Below are 19,540 nucleotides of genomic sequence, written 5' to 3' on the forward strand. Positions count from 1 at the left end.
GGGGCCCAGGCTGCAGGATCAGGAGAACTGGGGACCCTGTGGCTGCCAGCAGGGAGAAGGGAGTGTGCAGAATCATGGCCAGGAAAGGGCCCGGGGGCCATCGGGGGCCTGGTTGGCTCCGAGAAGTTGGAGCTAAAGTCACTTTCTCGGAGGATGTCCAGGCCAGTAGTTGGGATGTGAAGACCTGAAGCAGCACAGAGCCTGGAAGCCCAGGATGGACAGAAACCTACCTGAGCAGTGGGGCTTTGAAAGCCTTGGGTGTGCAATATTCAAGATGGCCACAAGATGGCGATAGAATGCTGTAACTGTTTGTTGGTTCTGGGCCGCAGCCTGGGTGGCTTGCTTCCTTCCCTGTGTGTATTGATTTGTTTCTCTTTTTTGAGACAGGGTCTTGCTGAGTTGCCCAGGCTGGAGTGCAGTGGTGTGATCGTAGCTCACTGCAACCTTGAAGTCCTGAGCTCAAGCAATCCTTCCACCTCAGCCTCCTGAGTAGTTGGGACCACAGGCTTGCACCACAGTGCCCGGCTAGTTTCTTATATTTTTTGCAGAGATGTGGTTTCACTGCGTTGCCCAGGATGGTCTTGAACGCCTGGGCTCAAGTGATCCTCCTGCCTCAGCCTCCCAAATTGCTGGGATTATAGGTGTGAGCCACCATGCCCGACCTTCTCTTTTTTTTAAGGGCGTCTGTGTGTGTGCGCCTGTGTGCGCGTGTGCATGTGCCTGTGTGTGTGCGTGTGTGCGTGCATGCATGCGCGCGCATACGTGTGCGTGCACACACTCTTGTCTTCACCTTCCCCCAGCCTTGCTCTGCCTCTACCCGGTCACCTCTGCCCATCTCTCTGATCTATTTCTCTCTTCTTTTACCCCTCTTTCCTCCCTTCTCATATACCACTGACAATTATAGAGAACTGAGTATTCTAAAAATACTTTATTTATTTATTTTGAGACAGAGTCTCACTCTGTCATCCAGGCTGGAGTACAATGGTGCAATCTCAGCTCACTGCAACCTCCGCCTCCCAGGTTCAAGCAACTCTCCTGCCTCAACCTCCCTAGTACCTGGGATTACAGGCGCCCACCACCATGCCCGGCTAATTTTTATATTTTTAGTAGAGACAGGGTTTCACCATGTTGGCCAAGCTGGTCTCAAACTCCTGGCCTCAGGTGATCTGCCTGCCTTGACCTCCCAAAGTACTGGGATTGCAGGTGTGAGTCACCGTGCCTGGCCTTAAAAATACATTATATTTAATAGCAAAGCCCAGTTGTCGCTTTAAAAAGCATCTATGTAGAACTTATGTGGAATAAATACAGTGAATTTGTACGTGGGATCATTTGCCTTTCCTTCTCAATCAGGGCCAGGGGTGCAGGTGAGCTTGGGCTGAGATGTCAGACTCCACAGTGAGTGGGGGGCAGTGCCAGGCTGGGACCCTCCTCTAGGACAGATCTGTAACTCTGAGACCCTCCAGGCATCTTTCCTTGTACATCAGTGCTTCTGAAAAATCTTGTGTAAATCAAATCATTTTAAAGGAGCTTGTTTAAAGGACAGTGTAAATAATTCTGAAGGTGACTCTACCCTGTTATTTGATCTCTTCCTTGGCCGGTTGTCTTGACAGGACATAGACAGGTTTTCCTGTGTCAGTTCCCAAGCTGATCACCTTGGACTTGAAGAGAAGGCTTGTGTGGGCATCCAGTGCCCACCCCGTGTTAAATTCCCAGCAGAGCATTGCACTGGCCCTGCTGAGCCTGGTGAGGCAAAGCGCAGCCCAGCAAGCAGGCAGCGCTGGAGACAGGCCAAGCCTGGGCCAGCCTGGGAGCCAACTGTGAGGCACGGGGCTGTGGGGCTGCAGGCTTGAGGCCAGGGAGAGAGGGCTGGGCTCTTTGGAGTAGCCTTGAGAGACCTGAACCCAAACAAAACCAGATCAAGGTCTAGTGAGAGCTTAGGGCTGCTTTGGGTGCTCTAGGAAATCGATTGAACCGAGTGGACACACCCCCCAGCCCACCTCACCACAGCCTCTCCTTCAGGGTCAAACTCTGACTCAGACATTTCTCCCCTGACTGGGAGTTCCCTGGATCCAAATTGGGAGCTTGCAACACTTTGTTCTCTCCCTTGATGGTTTTTGTCAGTGTCTCTCCAGAGCTGAAGTGTAATATATATGTTACTGTAGCTGAGAAATTCAATTTCAGGATTCTAATTTCATAACGACAACCATTCCCCTAGTCTCTCCCTTCTGTAAATCTAAGATTCTATAAAGGGTGTTGACTTAATGTGACAATTGGCAGTAGTTCATGTCTGCTTTGTAAATACCCTTGTGTCTATTGCAAAATCTCATAAAGGCTTGTTGACTTTTTTGTGGGGTTAGAACAAGAAAAAGCCACATGGAAAAACATTTCTTTTTTGTTTTTTGTTTGTTTGTTTCTTCGTTTGAGACGGAGTCTCACTGTGTCGCCCAGACTGGAGTGCAGTGGCACGATCTCAGCTCACTGCAAGTTCTGCCTCCTGGGGTCATGCTATTCTCATGCCTCAGCCTCCCGAGTACCTAGGACTACAGGTGCCTGCCATCACACCTGGCTAATTTTTTTGTATTTTGTAGTAGAGGCAGGGTTTCACCATGTTAACCAGGATGGTCTCGATCTCCTGACCTCGTGATCTGCCTGTCTTGGCCTCCCAAAGTGCTGGGATTACAGGCATGAGCCACCACGCCCGGCTGGAAAAAACATTTCTATGTATGTGGCAGACACTGAGTTATTGCTTAATGTCCTTTGATTCATTTGCTTAATTTCTTTTATGGATTAGTACAGAAAACAAAGTTCTCTTCCTTGAAAAACTGGTAAGTTTCCTTTGTCAGATAAGGAGAGTTATGTAACCCATGACATTTCCCTTTTTGCCTTGGCTTCCAGGAAGCTCAAAGCTAAATGTAATGATCACTCTTGTAATTGTCAGTGTTGATGCCCTCCCCTTCTTCTAATGTTACTCTTTACGTTTTCCTGTTTTATTATTCTGAGTGTTTTCTAATTCTAAGCTGTTCCCACTCCTTTTTTTTTTTTTTTTTTTTTTTTTTGAGGCAGAGTCTCGCTCTGTCGCCCGGACTGGAGTGCAGTGGCCGGATCTCAGCTCACTGCAAGCTCCGCCTCCCGGGTTTACGTCATTCTCCTGCCTCATCCTCCCGAGTAGCTGGGACTACAGGCGCCCGCCACCTCGCCCCACTCCTTTTTGAAAGCAGGCAAATCTTCTTCTAAGACTTATCCAGTGAAAAGTTATGAATAAAAAATGATCAGCAAGCCTACAGGTGCTGAGGCTACTACAGAGGCTGAGGCCAGAGGACTACTTGAGCCCAGGAATTTGAGACCTGGGCTGGGCGACATAGCAAGACCCCATCTCCATTAAAACTATTTTTTATTAAAAAAATAATCCACAAAGGAGTTTATGTGGAATTCCTTAAAATTGGAGGGTGACATGAATTGATTCAAAGACTTGTGCAAAGGGTGACAGCAACTCCTTGAGAAGCAGTATGAGAAATCCTGTCCCACCTCCTCCCCCAGCTCCAGCCTGGGCTGAGGCACTGTCACAGTGTCTCCTTGCTGGCAGGAGAGAATTTCAGTGTTCACCAAAAAGTAGTATTGTTTTTATTAGGTTTATGAGGCTGTAGCCTTGAGGACAGCCCAGGACAACTTTGTTGTCACAAAGGTAGCCTGCGGCTACAGGAACTCTGAGATCTAGATTTTTCTGTGGCTGCTTCTGACCTGAGAAAGTTGCAGAACCTCTGTGGGCCTCACATGGCCTCCTTGTCCTTAATGAGGAGATGGTGGGCAAGAAAGGTGATGTGGCATTAGAGATTTATCCATCTCTAAGGGAGGAGTGGATTGTACATTGAAACACCAGAGAAGGAATTACAAAGGAAGAATTTAAGTATCTAAAAATGTAGGTCGGACACTCCCGTGTTGATTGCAGCGCTATTCACAATAGCCAAGATTTGGAAGCAACCTGAGTGTCCATCAGCAGACGAATGGAGAAAGAAAATGTGGTTCACATACGCAATGGAGTACTATTCCGCCATGAAAAAGAATAAGATTCTGTCATTTGAAACAACATGGATGGAACTGGAGGACATTATGTTAAGTGAAATAAGCCAGACAGAAGGACAGACTTCACATGTTCTCACACATTTGTGGGAGCTAAAAATTAAACTCATGGAGCTAGAAAGTAGAAGGATGGTTACCAGAGGCTGAGAAGGGTGGAGGGGAGTAGGGAGAAAGTGGGGGTGGTTAATAGGCACAAAAACATAGTTAGCATGAGTAGATCCGCACTGGATAGCACAGCATGGTGACTACAGTCAACAGGAATTTATAGTACATTTTAAAACAACTAAAAGAGTGTAATTGGAATGTTCATAACACAAGAAATGATAAATGCTTGAGGTGATGGATACCCCATCACCCTGATGTGATTATTACACAATGTATGTCTGTATCTAAATATCTCATGTACCCCACAAGTATATACACCTACTATGTACCCATATAAATTTAAAATTAAAAATTTATAAAACACACATAAATAAGTACATTCAAATGTAGGCTGGACACCATGGTTCACACCTGTAATCCCAGTGCTTTGTGAGGCTGAGGTGAGAGAATCACTGGAGCCCAGGAGTTTGAGACCCTATCACCACAAAGAATTTTTAAAAATTAGCTGGGTGTGGTGGCACATACCGGTAGTCCCAGCTACTTGGGAGACTGAGGCAGGAGGATCGCTTGAGCCCAGGAGTTTAAGGCTGCAGTGAGCTACGATGGCGCCACTGCATTCCAGCCTGGGTGACAGAGTGAGACCCTGTCTCTATTTTGAAAATAATAAAAAGAATAAAATTAAAATGTAAATATTTGTATGTTAGAAAAAATACACCCGTCAGCAAAAGGGGTAAAGGAGCGATTTCAGTCATAATCAGATGCAGGATAAGCCAGCAATGCAGTTTCTTTTATTTTGGTCAAAGAAATAAGCAAAACAATGTTGTAAACACCCAGTGCTGGCAGCAATATGATGAGGCTGGTTCCCTCACCAGGGATGAGGCCGGTTCCCTCACCAGGGCTCACAGGGAAAACTCAGGCAACCCTTTTAGAAAGCCATGTGGAGAGTTGTACTGAGAGGTTTTAGAATATTTATAACTTTGACCCAGAAATTCTATTCTAGGACTCTGTGTTATGAAAATAACCCATCATATGGAAAAAGCTCCTTTCAGAAAGAGGTTCATGGGAGGCTGTTTGTATTTTTTTTTTCTTTGCATCAAATCCAGCTCCTGCAGGACTGTTTGTATTATTGGAGTACAAAATGGAATCAACACAAATGTTGGATAGCAGGGGGAAAATATTCACAAAATGGAATGGAACATATTATTAAACATAGTGCTTCTGATGACCATAGACCATAGAGAATGCTTAGGATATGATATCACTTCTTTTGTTGTTTTTTACTTTTTGAGACAAAATCTCATTCTGTCACCTGGGCTGGAGTTCAGTAGCGCGATCTCAGCTGGCTGCAACCTCCATCTCCCAGGTTCTCCTGCCTCAACCTCCCAAGTAGCTGGGACTATAGTTGCGTGCCAACATGCCTGGCTAACTTTTGTATTTTTACTACAGACGGGGTTTCACCTTGTTGGCCAGGCTGTTCTCGAACTCCTGACCTCAGGTGATCCACCTGCCTTGGCCTCCCAAAGTGCTGGGATTACCGGCGTGAGCCACCACGCCCGGCCTAGGATATGATATCACTTCTTAGAGCAAGATACAAAATTGCATGTGCACAGTAATTCTCCCAAGTTTAGGTACACAGGGATGGTTATACCTAAGCGAGACTTAAAGGAAATATAAAAAATGCAATCCTGATTGTGTTAGGGTGGTAAGAAAACGGTTTTGTTTTTGCTTTGATGAGCTTTGTTTTTTAAAATTGTTATATTTTCTTTTTTTTTTTTTTTTTTTTTGAGACGGAGTCTCGCTCTGTCGCCCAGGCTGGAGTGCAGTGGCCGGATCTCAGCTCACTGCAAGCTCCGCCTCCCGGGTTTACACCATTCTCCTGCCTCAGCCTCCCGAGTAGCTGGGACTACAGGTGCCCGCCACCTCGCCCGACTAGTTTTTTGTATTTTTTAGTAGAGACGGGGTTTCACCGGGTTAGCCAGGATGGTCTCGCTGTCCTGACCTCGTGATCCACCCGTCTCGGCCTCCCAAAGTGCTGGGATTACAGGCTTGAGCCACCGCGCCCGGCCAAAATTGTTATATTTTCTAATAAAAATACATAGTCTGTTTGAAGGAATATAAAAGATTATGAAGAGATGAGTTAGATATTGATTCATATTGAAGATTCAGACAAGTAAAATTAAGGGGAAAAAAAACGGGATGAACCAGAAGCCAGGCTGGAGTCCCAATCCCAGACCTGACAGCCCAGGCTGATGGGGCCTCCAGGGCAGTGGTCTCCACCCAGCATTCTCAAAAGAGCCACTGAGCTCTTGGTGCCATTTTCAAGATTTCAGAAACCGCCTTGGCATGGCTGGTCCTTCACTGGGATCTCCACCTGGCAATTATTTACATCTGAGATGAATAAAAACCAAAGTGCTGAGATTACAGGCGCGGTGGCTCAGGCTTGTAATCCCAGCACTTTGGGAAGCCGAGGTGGGCTGATTGCTTGAGCCCAGGAGTTTCAGACCATCCTGGACAACATAGCGTGACCTCATCTCTACAAAAAATACAAAAAATTTGCCAGGTGTGGTGGCATGTGCCTGTGGTCCCAGCTACTTGGGAGGCTGAAGTAGGAGAATCCCTTGAGTCCAGGGAGGTCGAGGCTGCAGTGTGCCGTGATGGTGTCACTGCACTCCAGCCTGGGGGACAAAGTGAGACCCTGTCTCACAAAGAAAAAAAAAAACACAGTTTGCAGAGTTCCTGAGGGAAAGGTCACTGGGTGAGGAGGACGTTCTCACTGATCTGGCGGATAAAATGTCAAGTTTTTCCAACTCCCTAAACCATGGTTTTCTATTTCATAGTTTTTAGGCAAATTGGTAAAATCATTTCTCATCAAAACGCTGATTTTTCATACCTCCCGGGTGTCTACAGAAAGGACCTTCCAGAAATGCAGTCGTGGGAGACCCATCCAGGCCACCCCTGCTTATGGAATAGCTGAGAAAAGTCCCACGGAAGCATTTGCTCAGCTTCCGTTACGCACCTGGTGGCACTGTGGGTGGGAGGGGGCTGGTGGGTGGATGGAAGAAGAAGGCACTGCCCCCTTGCAGGGACAGAGCCCTCTTACAGAGGGGACACCCCGCATTTGTCTTCCCCGCAAAGTGGCCTGTGTCCTGCCTGCAGGGTCAGGGCTTCTCAAACCTGGCTGTGTGTCAGAATCACCAGGGGAACTTTTCAAAACTAGAGGGACGGAAAGACGCCTCCAGATTTGAATTCTAGGTTAGGGCTGGGGTCTGAGATTTTAAAAATCCACAGGTGATTGCGATGCCCGACAGGCTTGAGAACAGCGGCAGGAAGTTCTCTGGGAATGTTCCGGTGGGTCTAGCCAGGTGCGAGTGGAGATGCCGGGAAACTGCCTGTTACTCACTCATCAGTGTGGCCTAACACGTTTTTCACTGACCCCAGGCTGGTGAACGCTCCCCTCTGGGGTTCAGGCCTGACGATGCCATCCTTTTGTGAAGTGAGTCCCTGCCCCTGAGGACCTGCAATCCCAGCTTCGTAAAGCCTGCGGGGAGTCACTCACAGTTCTGGGATGCCTTCGGGGCAGCCCTCTCTCTGTCCCTTCAGCTCCGCTGGGGTGTGACTCAGTCTCCCGCCACTCCCCAGACTGCCTCTGCCAAGTCCGAAAGTGGAGGCATCCTTGCGAGCAAGCAGGCGGGTCCAGGGTGACGTGTCACTCATCCTTTTTTCTGGCTATCAAAGGTGCAGATAATTAATAAGAAGCTGGATCTTAGCAACGTCCAGTCCAAGTGTGGCTCAAAGGATAATATCAAACACGTCCCAGGAGGCGGCAGTGTGAGTACCTTCACACGTCCCATGCGCCGTGCTGTGGCTTGAATTTTTAGGAAGTGGCGTGAGTGCATACACTTGCGAAACACTGCATAGAATAAATCCTTCTTGGGCTCTCAGGATCTGGCTGCGCCCCCCGGGTGAATGTAGCCCGGCTCCCCACATTCCCTCACACAGTCAACTGTTCCCAGAAGCCCCCTCCTCATGTTCTAGGAGGGGGTGTCCCAGCATTTCTGGGTCTCCTAGACCGTACCGTGCAGGCTGCGCGTACAGAACAGGGCGGATGACGGACCCTCTCTCCAGCCCCGGACTGGGAAGCTGAGAATACCCGTCAAGGTCTCCCTCCACTCACACCCAGCCCTGTCCCCAGGAGCCCCATAGCCCATTGAAAGTTGGGCCGAAGGTGGTGGCACCTGAGACTGGGCTGCCGCCTCCTCCCCCGACACCTGGGCAGGTTGACATTGACTGGCTCCACTGTGGACAGGTGACCCGTTTGTTCTGATGAGTGGACACCAAGGTCTTACCTTCCTGCTCAGCTGCGCTTCCTATGTGTTCAAGGCAGGCGCGGATTCCTAAGCCTCCAATTCCTAAGCACGTATGCTCAGCCTGCACCACCCTCTGGCAGAGACTCCAGACGCAAAGAGCCAAACCGAAGTGTGACAGGTCCCTCTGCCCAGCGCTGAGGTGTGGCAGAGAAATGCTGCTTTTGGCCCTTTTAGATTTGGCTGCCTCTGGCCAGGAGCGGTGGCTCATGCCTGTAATCCCAGCACTTTAGGAGACCAAGATGGGAGGTTCGCTGGAGCCCAGGAGTTCAAGTCCAGCCTGGGCAACAGTGAGACCCCTGTCTCTACAAAAAAAAATTAAAATTACCCAGGTATGGTGGTGTGCACCTGTAGTCCCAGCTAGTTGGGAGGCTGAGGTGGGAGGATCACCTGAGTCCGGGAGGTGGAGGTTGTAAGGAGCCGTGATCGCGCCACTGCACAACTGAGGCAACAGAGTGAGACTTTGTCTCAAAAAACAATGGTATAATAATTTTAAAATAAATAGATTTGGCTTCCTCTAAATGTCCCTGGTGAGATTCAGGACTCAGATCCTCAAGTCCCACTGACTCACCCGCTGAGCTGAGGCTTCATCACCCCCTGGCCGGTCTATGTCCACAGGGCACCAGAGGCTCCTCTCCCACCAGCAGTCTTGGTGAGCTGAAAGCAAACTGTTAACACCCTGGGGAGCTGGAGGTATGAGACCCTCGAGGTCCACCCCAAGGGAGGCGTTGATTTTTGAGAGCAATCACCTGACCCTGGCTGGCAGTACCAGGACACTGCTGTGGCTCCGGGGCGGGCTGTCTCCGGAAAATGCCTGGCCTGGGGCAGCCACCCGCATCCAGCCCAGAGGGTTTATTCTTGCAATGTGCTGCTGCTTTCTGCACTGAGCACCTGGATCCTGGCTTCTGCCCTGAGGCCCCTTGAGTCCCACAAGTAGCAAGCGCTTGCCCTGCGGCTGCTGCATGGGGCTTACTAACGCTTCCTCACCAGTGTCTGCTAAGTGTCTCCTCTGTCTCCCACGCCCTGCTCTCCTGTCGCCCCAGTTTGTCTGCTGTGAGGGGACAAAAGAGGTGTGTGCCGCCCCCACCCCTGCCCAGGTCCTTGTTCCTGGGATTGCTGTTTTCAGCTATTTGAGCTTTGATCCTGGTTCTCTGGCTTCCTCGAAGTGGGCTCGGCCAGAGGAGGAAGGCCATGTGCTTTCTGGTTGAAGTCGAGTCTGGTGGCCTGGTGGAGACTGCGCTGCTGAGGCGGAGCTGGGGAGAGAGCACGCATGGGCTGCGTGGCCAACCCCTCTGGTAGCTGATGCCCAAAGGCGCTCCAGTGCCCAGGACATCCGGGACCTCCCTGGGGCCCGCCCGTGTGTCCTACGCTGTGCTCGTCTGCGGGCTAGCATGTGACCCGCGATGTGCTCATCTGTGGGCTAGCCTGTGACCTGGCAGAGAGCCAGGGCTGAACACCACCCTCTGAGCACCTTCACAGGAAGCCTTTCTCCTGGTGAGAAGAGATGCCAGCCCCTGGCATGGGGGCACTGGATCCCTGGCGGCGGCTGGGGCTAGGCGGCCCTAGTCTCTCCCCAGCCTGGGGGCCCTTCCCAGCGGGTTGGCCCTGCTCCTTCTCCACTTGGGACCCTTCTTCCTCTGGCTGGGCCCTGGAAGTTCTGCAGGACCTGCCGTCCCCCTCCCTGGCCTCCAGGTATCTTGACCACCGCCCTGGCTCCCCCCTGCCATCCACTCCTCTCCTATCTGGCCGTTCCCTGGTCCCTGTCCCAGCCCCCCTCCCCCTCTCACGAGTTACCTCACCAAGGCCAGAGGGAAGAGGGAAGAGGGAAGGAGTCCCTGGTCATACCAGCACGTCCTTCCACCTCCCTCAGCCCCGGTCCACCCCCTCGGCGCCGGCCTCAGAGCACAGCTCTCTCCAACCCAGGCCGTGCATCGTCCATCCTCCCTGCCCCCACGTCCTTGCCACAGATCATGTCCGCCCTGACACACATGGGCCTCAGCCATCTCTGCCCCAGTTAACTCCCCATCCATACAGAGCGCATGCCAGCTGACATTAACATAATTTGGGATGTTTCCAGTTTAGACCTAAGTAGAAGCAGAAACCACTGCCCCCATTGCACCTTGTTTTTTGGTGGCTTTGATAAACCATCTTCAGCCATGAAGCCAGCTGTCTCCCAGGCAGCTCCAGGGCAGGGCTTCCTGGGGAACTGACTGATAGGTGGGAGGTGGCTGCACCCTCAGGGGACCCACACAAGGCCACTGCTGGAGGCCCTGGGGACTCCAGGAATGTCAGTCAGTGACCCGCCCCACAGGCCCCACACAGCCACGGCTTCATAGATGCCTGCCTCCAGGGGACCTATCTGTCTGCCACTCGGAGTCCCCACAGGGTGCCCTCCAGGGGAGCTGGCTCTTGGACTGAGATCAGCTGGCAGCTCAGGACTGTCATTCCCTGAGGGAGCGGTGCCCTGGATCCCACAGGCCTCCCCATGTGTGTCTGTGTCCGCTCGAGCTTGCTGAGACATTCAATCTGTTGGTTTCTGCTGTGCCGCCTACCCACCCTGTTGGTGTTGCTTTGCTCCTGTTGCTAAAGACAGGAATGCCCAGGACACTGAGTGTGCAGGTGCCCGCTGGCTCTCACGTCCAAGCTGCTGAACTCCGCTGGGTCCTGCTTACTGACCGTCTTTGCTCTAGTGCTGTCCGTGGAAGCTTTTCCTGGAATAAAGCCCCCACATCGACCCTCACAGCGCCTCCCCTCTTTGAGGCCCAGCAGATCCCGCACTCCTGCCTTTCCAGCAGGATTTTTCAGATGCTGTGCATACTCATCATATTGATCACTTTTTTCTTCATGTCTGATTGTGATCTGTCAATTTCATGTTAGGAAAAGGAGTGACTTTTTTACCCTTAAACCTTTGCTGAGCAAATGTCTGGGCCTTGCACAATGACAACGGGTCCCTGTTTTTCCCAGAGGCTCTCTTGTTCTGCAGGGATTGAAGACACTCCAATCCCACAGTCCCCAGCTCCCCTGGGGCAGGGTTGGCAGAATTTCGACAACACATTTTTCCACCCTGAATAGGGTGCACTCTTCATGGCAGCTGGGAACCGCTGTCCAGTCAGGGCCTGGGCTCACACAGCTGCTTCTCACTGCATTACACCCTTAATAAAATGATCCCATTTTATCCTCTGTCTCTCTGTCTTCTCTCTCTGCCTCTCCTCTTCTTGCTCCTCTCTCATCTCCAGGTGCAAATAGTCTACAAACCAGTTGACCTGAGCAAGGTGACCTCCAAGTGTGGCTCATTAGGCAACATCCATCATAAACCAGGTAGCCCTGTGGAAGGCGAGGGTTGGGATGGGAAGGTGCATGTGGTGGAGGAGTCCTGGTGAGGCTGGAACTGCCCCAGACTTCGGAAGGGGCTGGAAAGGATTTGTTGGGTAGACCGTCAAGGAGAGTTGAGTGTGGAACTTGCGGGAGCCCAGGAGGCGTGGTGGCTCCAGCTCGCTCCTGCCCAGGCCGTGCTGGCCAAGACAAGGTGAGGCGGGATGAAGTCAAATAAGGCAGGCGCAGAAAGAAAGCACATGTTCTTGGCCGGGCGCGGTGGCTCACACCTGTAATCCCAGCACTTTGGGAGGCCAAGGCAGGAGGATCACGAGGTCAGGAGATCGAGACCATCCTGGCTAACACGGTGAAACCCCGTCTGTACTAAAAATACAAAAACTAGCCGGGCATGGTGGCGGGCGCCTGTAGTCCCAGCTACTCAGAAGGCTGAGGCAGGAGAATGGCGTGAACCCAGGAGGCAGAGCTTGTAGTGAGCTGAGATGGCGCCACTGCACTCCAGCCTGGGTGACAGAGCGAGACTCCGTCTCAAAAAAAAAAAAAAAAAAAAAAAAAAAAACACATGTTCTCGCTTCTTTGTGGGATCCAGGAGATGGAGAATAGAAGGATGATTATGAGAGGCTGGGAAGGTGGTGAGGGGATGGTGGGGGGATGGTTAATGGGTACAAAAAAAATAGAATAAGACCTAGTATTTGATAGTGCAACAGGGTGACTATAGTCAATAATAGTTTAATTGTACATTTAAAAATAACTAAAAGATAGCCAGATGCACTGGCTTACGTCTGTACTCCCAGCACTTTGGGAGGCCGAGGTGGGCATTTGAGACCAGCCTGACCAACATGGTGAAACCCCATCTCTACTAAAAATACAAAAATTAGCTGGGCGTGGCAGCAGGCACCCGTAATCCCAGCTACTCGAGAGGCTGAGGCAGGAGAATCACTTGAACCTGGGAGGCAGAGGTTGCAGTGAGCCAAGATCTTGCCACTACACTCCAGCCTAGGTGACAGAGCGAAACTCTGTCTCAAAAATAAAAATAAAAATAACTAAAAGAATATAAATGGATTGTTTGTAACACGAAGGACAAATGTTTGCGGGTATGGATACCCCATTTTCCATGATGTGATTATTACACATTGTGTGTCTGCATCAAAACATCTCATGAACCCCATAAATATATATACCTACTATGTACCCACAAACATTTTTAAAACAAAATTTTTCAAGGTGAAGAGGGAGGCGAGATGCCGGCCTTACGCCCTAACCCGTAATTCTCCCAGCAAGCTGTCCACAGGGCCTCTCAGGCTTGAGGTGCAGCTATATGGATGTATGAGCTTGGTCCCCAGCCAACATGGGGGACACTTCACCACCGGCAGCAGCTACAGCACAGGAACCCTGGATCACTGCCATGTCCCCTCTGTGACTTTGTTTAAACAGAAAATGATGCTCTGGGCCGGGCGCGGTGGCTCACGCCTGTAATCCCAGCACTTTGGGAGGCTGAGGTGGGCGGATCACGAGGTCAGGAGATCGAGACCATCCTGGCTAACCCGGTGAAACCCCATCTCTACTAAAAATACAAAAAATTAGCCGGGCATGGTGGCGGGCGCCTGTAGTCCCAGCTACTTGGGAGGCTGAGGCAGGAGAATGGCATGAACCCGGGAGGCGGAGCTTGCAGTGAGCCAAGATTGCGCCACTGCACTCCAGCCTGGGCAACAGAGCGAGACTCCGTCTCAAAGAAAAAATAAAATAAAAAAATACTTGACTTACTGGAAGCCAACCAATGTATAATTTAGAATAATTTCTCCTGGGTTGAGCTGTCATTTACCTTTGCAGTATCTCAAGAGGAAGAGTTTATTGTGTTAATATTTGATGCACACTTTGATTAGATAGATGAAGCAAACTATTTTCAAGCACTTTGCAAGGACTTACTTGTATCCAAACAGCATTCTAAAGGAAAGTCTTACCTACTTCTAAAGGCTGGTGTCTACTTGGAACCACTTGGTTGGCCCTGGTTCAAGTCCTGCTGCAAACCTGGAAGTCCCGTCACTGTCTTCTTCCCTCCAGAGCAGTGGCACCCGATCTAATTTTTGCTGTGCCCCAGCAGCCCCTGGCACTTTGCCCTGTAGACCGCAGACCTCATGTAATGTGTGCTAAGTCCATGAAACTGCGGAAGATGATGGCAAGATGCTCTTGTGTGTGTTGTGTTCTAGGAGGTGGCCAGGTGGAAGTAAAATCTGAGAAGCTGGACTTCAAAGACAGAGTGCAGTCGAAGATCGGGTCCCTGGACAATATCACCCATGTCCCTGGCGGAGGAAATAAAAAGGTAAAGGGGGCAGGGCGGGTTGGATGCTGCACTTGGGTATGGGCATTAATCAAGTCGAGTGGACAAAGACTGGTCCAGTTCCCAGAGGAGGAAAACAGAGGCTTCTGTGTTGACTGGCTGCATGTGGGCCCTCAGCAGCATCCAGTGGGTCTCGACTGCCTGTCTCAATCACCTGCACCAGGAGCTTTAGCACATTTCACAGCTGGGCTCCAACCTGGAGAGGCTGACTGACCGGTCTCAGGTGCAGCTCGGTTGCTGGAGTTTTTGTTTTTATTTATTTTTATGTATTTGAGGCAGGGTCTCCGTATTAGTCCATTCTCACACTGCTAATAAAGACATACCCAAGACTATGTAATTTATAAAGGAAAGAGGTTTAATGGACTCACAGTTCCACATGGCTGGGGAGGCCTCAAAATCATGGTGGAAAGCAAAGGAGAAGCAAAGGCATCTCTTACATGGCAGCAGGCAAGAGAGCGTGTGCAGGGCAACTCCCATTTATAAAACCATCAGACCTCATGAGACTTATTCACTATCATGAGAACAGCATGGGAAAGACCTGCCTTTACCTCCCCCTGGGTCCCTCCCATGACACATGGAATCATGGGAACCACAATTCAAGATGAGATTTGGGTGGGGACACAGCCAACCCATATCATTCTCCCTCTGTCATCCAGGCTGGAGTGCATTAGCATGATCTCAGCTCACTGCAGCCTCTACCTCCCTGGGTCAGGTGATCCTCCCACCTCAGCCTCCCAAGTAGCTGGAACTACAGGTACCTGCCACTATGCCCAGCTAAATATTTTGTATTTCCTGTGGAGTTGAGGTTTTGCCATGTTGCCCAGGCTGGTCTTGAACTCCTGAGGTCAAGCAATATGCCCACCTCAGCCTCCCAAGGTGCTGGGATTACAGGTGTGAGCCACAGCACTTGGTGTAAGTGGCTGCAGTTTTTAAAGCTCCCAGGTGATTCTTTAGTGCAGTCAAAAGTGAGAACTAGCTGGGTGCGGTGGCTCATGCCTGTAACCCCAGCACCTTGGGAGGCCAAGGCGGGCAGATGGTTTGAGGTCAGGAGTTCAAGACCAGCCTGGCCAACATGGTAAAACCCCATCTCTACTAAAAATACAAAAGCTGGCTGGGTGTGGTGGTGCCTGCCTATAATCCCAGCTACTTGGGAGGCTGAGGCATGAGAATCGCTTGAACCCGGGTGGCAGAGGTTGTAGTGAGCCAAGATCGTGCCACTGCACTCCAGCCTGTGGAACAGAGTGAGACTCCATCTCAAAAAAAAAAAAAAAAAAAAAAAAAAATGAGAACCACTGTCCTAGGCCCTGATGTTTGCAGACAACTAAAAAAGGAAGTGGACATCCCCAGTCACCTGTGGCGCACCAAGAACACATGGGAACATAACCTAATTTTCTAAATGGGTTACTAGGCACTTAGAGCAAAACAATGATGCTGAGATCCTGATTTCAGGAAAGCCTCTGCCTGCCTGTTGTGGAAGTGTCCACACGAGGCTCCTGGGGCCTTGGTGTCCCCAGCAGTTTCTGGTCTCCAGGTCTTGCTGTGGGTGTCTGTGCAGTGAGGGTGTGTGTGGAGCTAAGTGAGATCTGTCTAGGCCTCGCACAGGATGCGGTCTGGTAGCTGCTGCTTCTCTTCTGCAGAAGCGCAGCCAAGCACCCTCTGGGGTTTCCTGCCCACACCCAGCCTGAAGTTCTGGGAGTGGCTCACTTTCCAACCTTCAGGGTCTCCCAGGAGCTGACTGGGGAGTGGTGGAGGGAAAAGGATTGTATTAGTCCATTTTCATGCTGCCGATGAAGACATACCCGATACTGGGCAATTTACAAAAGAAAGAGGTCTGATGGAGTTACAGTTCCACGTGGCTGGGGAGGCCTCACAATCGTGGTGGAAGGTGAAAGGCTTGTTCTCACATGGTGGCAGACAAGAGAAGAGAGCTTGTGCAGGGGAACTCCCCTTTATAAAACCATCAGATCTCGGGAGACTTACTCACTCTCATGAGAACATAGGGGCGGGGAAAACCCGCCCCTATGATTCAATTCTCTCCCATCGGGTCCCTCCCACAACATGTAGGAATTGTGGGAACTATAATTCAAGATGAGATTTGGGTGGGGTCACAGCCAAACCGTATCAGGGGCGTCCCAGAAAGGGTATAGGATCTGAGACCCAACTCAGCGTGAGAAAGTATGCTTCTCAAGGTGGCCCAGTTGGGTGGAAGTGGCAGCCAGCTTGTCTTTTCACTAGGCCACTCAGGTGGCAGCTGAGAGACCCCTGCCCTGGTCAGTCTCTGCCCTCCCCTCTTGCCACTGCATCTGGTTCTGAACAGAGGGGCACCCTCATCTTGTGTTTGTGATAAATATCTAACAATGTAGTTTTGTGAGAAGTGTTTGCTGATACAGTCTTGCCGCAGATGCTGTAAACGGTGGCCTGGGGCAGACCTCACCTCCAGACGGGCCCTGAGGCTGGCGAGGGCACTGGCCCGTAGCTGGCCGAGAGCTCTCAGGTTGTGCCATGCAGGACACAGGGATACTTTTCAGTGCCTGGGTCACTATCCAAAGTGAGAAAACAGGGAGGGACCAGGAGGCTGCCCGCCTCAAGGGATGTGGGGGCCGGGCCCAGTTATCTGAGGAAGCAGTAAGCTTCTCTGCTGTTTCCACCACCCAGGCCTCCCCTGGTCTAAGGCAGGGCCTCCCAGCCTTGGGGCGCTTTAAAGATACCTGGGCCTGGCCCCATCCCCACAGTCTGACTGAGTGGGTCGGGATAGGGGCATGGGCATTGGCGGTTTCCTGGGTGAAGGGAGGCCCCCTGCAGTCTCTGGAAGCTTCTCTGTGTTAGAAAGAGCTCTGGGCTTGACTCTGCTTGGAGAGTCAAGATCTGCAAATCCTCTCAGCCTCAATTTCTCCTTCGGCAAGATGAAATGGAAATGCTGTACCTACGTCCCAGGGTGGTTGTGAGACCTCAAAAAAAAACAATGTTCTGGAAGGTTCCTGGTGCGTTGCAGTCCTCTAAGAACCTGAGTTAGAGCCATGCTGAGTCTCGGCTTCTTGGCTCCTTCTGTTTCCAACTCGTCCATGTGATGGCTCAGGAAGGGTGGGCAGGGCCCTGCCCCTACTCAGAAAACACCATCCTGGTCCCAGGGATCCCCGCAGCATTAGTTCCCTGTTTTCCGTGTGTTGAGAAAAATTGCTAACAAGCAGTGGGGCACACCACCAGCCTCCTGGGTTCCTTTCAGTTTGGGGATTTTTCGACATTCCCAGGAATGTCACCTTTCTCTTAAAAAACACTTCAAAAAACATTAACATAAATATTTTTATCAAAGCCTGTATTAAATGGTCTTTCAAGAAAATACAGTAACAGGCCAGGCATGGTGGCTCACGCCTGTAACCCCAGCACTTTGGGAGGCCAAGGCAGGCAGATCACCTGAAATCAGGAGTTCGACACCAGCCTGGCCAATGCAGCAGAACTCCGTCTCTACAAAAAATACAAAAATTAGCTGGGTGTGGTGGCGCACACCTGTAATCCCAGCTACTCGGGAGGCCGAGGCAGAATTGCTTGATCCCAGGAGGTGGAGGTTGCAGTGAGCTGAGATTGCGCCACTGCACTCCAGCCTGGGTGACAAGAGTGAAACTTTGTCTAAAAAAAAAAAAAAGAAAAGAAAAAGAAAATACACTAATAGAGAACAATCTGTTTTTCAAACTAGTGACTGCAAATGAACAAAATATGCATCTAGCTTAAACGGGAGCCTGGTTTTCTCTATGCCCACTCAAGCCTGCTGCAATAGGGGCCTTCAGCCTGGACCCATGGACTCCTACAATTATATGGAAAATGGCTGTGTGGGTTTGAGTGTGGGTGGACATGTGCACACATATTTTTGGCTTTACCAGATGCTCAAAGAGCCTAGGACCCAACAAAGGCTGAGAATAACCCTGTCGGCCGCTTCAGGGTCATCAGGAATTACTGTGCGCTGCTCACTTCTCCAGTGAACGCTTTCTGCTTCTGTGTTTCCTGGTATCCTTTGGGGCTCCTGGCTAGATCATGTGTTTCTCTACTTTCAAAAGGGCTTCAGCCAGGCACGGTGGCATGAGCCTGTAGTCCCAGCTGCTCGGGAGGTTAAGGTGGGAAGATTGCTTGAGCCCAGGAATTTGAGGCCAGCCTGGGCAAGTAGAAAGATAGGTAGATGATTGATTGATTGATTGATTGATTGATAGATGTATAACAGATGGATAGATAAGTTGCTAGACAGACTCCATCCTAAATCACCCATCCACCCACCCACACATAAAAAGGCCTTTGTCATGTCATGTTTTGTGGCCCACCTGCCAGTGCTGCCCACAGTTGCTGCCCCTCCAAACTCATCAAGTCACTGGCAAACAGGAGGAATGTGTGTGGCTCATGTCTGGGCATCTGTGGCTCTCGGAGACATCCTTGATCTTCTCCAGCTTCTCCTTCCACATTTTCCTTTGCAATCTGGCAGTATCTATCAAAATAAAATGCACATGCCTTTTGACCTAAGAGCTCCAATTCTAGGACACACTTACAGGTGTGTGACATGATGTTCCTTCAGGGTTATTTATCCAAGGTTGTTCATACACACCGTTGCCTGTAATCACTAAAGGTGGGAGCAGCCTACGCATCCATCCACAGAGGAGTAGACGCCTTTGGATACATCCGTGGTGACGGAATCCTAAGCAGCCTGTGTACATACACACTCACACATGTGTTTGTTTATGTGTGGAGTATCTCTGCAGGGTACACAAGAAACTGAAAATGATCACTGTCTCTGGGGAGGGCACCTGGGTGCCTGGGAGGCAGGTCAGGGGAGGAGTGAGGGCACCTGGGTGTCTGGGAGGCGGGTCAGGGGAGGAGTGAGGGCACCTGGGTGCCTGGGAGGCGGGTCAGGAGGAGTGGGCACAGGGATTACGAATTGGAAGACAATAAAAACAACAGCTTCTGACCAGGCACAGTGGCTCACGCCTGTAATGGCAGCACTCTGAGAGGCCGAGGCGGGCAGATTGCTTCCGTCCAGGAGTTCGAGACCAGCCTGGGCAACATAGTGAAACCCCGTTTCTATTAAAAACACAAAATATTAGCCAGGTGTGGTGGCATGCACCTGTAATCCCAGCTACCCGGGAGGCCGAGGTGGGAGAATCACCTGAGCCTGGAAGGTTGAGGCTGCAGCGAGGTGAGATTGCACCACCTCACGCTAGCCTGGGTGATAGAGCAAGCCCCTGTCTCAAAAACAAACAAAAAACAGTCCCTGGCACTGTGGGCCAGGCTGGCAGGGCAGCTGGCAGGGCTGGTCTTTCTCTGGCACTTCATCTCACCGTCCCTCCGT

General features: G+C 50.8%; 1 protein-coding gene across 8 annotated transcripts in view; it reads left to right on the plus strand.

Annotated features, from left to right (window-relative positions):
* The window catches only part of MAPT (microtubule associated protein tau), a 133,788-nt gene that overhangs the window by 109,863 nt on the left and 4,385 nt on the right, over positions 1 to 19,540 (plus strand). For 5 of the 8 annotated variants that reach the window (XM_023196183.2, XM_023196175.2, XM_023196176.2 and 2 more), the window contains 3 exons: positions 7,918 to 8,010; positions 11,783 to 11,864; positions 14,084 to 14,196. In XM_023196183.2, the coding sequence (XP_023051951.2) occupies positions 7,918 to 8,010; positions 11,783 to 11,864; positions 14,084 to 14,196 (288 nt within the window). The remainder of the gene's footprint in view (positions 1 to 7,917; positions 8,011 to 11,782; positions 11,865 to 14,083; positions 14,197 to 19,540) is intronic. The other 3 variants (XM_023196178.2, XM_023196180.2, XM_023196182.2) reach the window with 1 other exon arrangement.

Source organism: Piliocolobus tephrosceles, chromosome 16, assembly GCF_002776525.5.
Source record: "Piliocolobus tephrosceles isolate RC106 chromosome 16, ASM277652v3, whole genome shotgun sequence".
NCBI lineage: Eukaryota > Metazoa > Chordata > Mammalia > Primates > Cercopithecidae > Piliocolobus > Piliocolobus tephrosceles.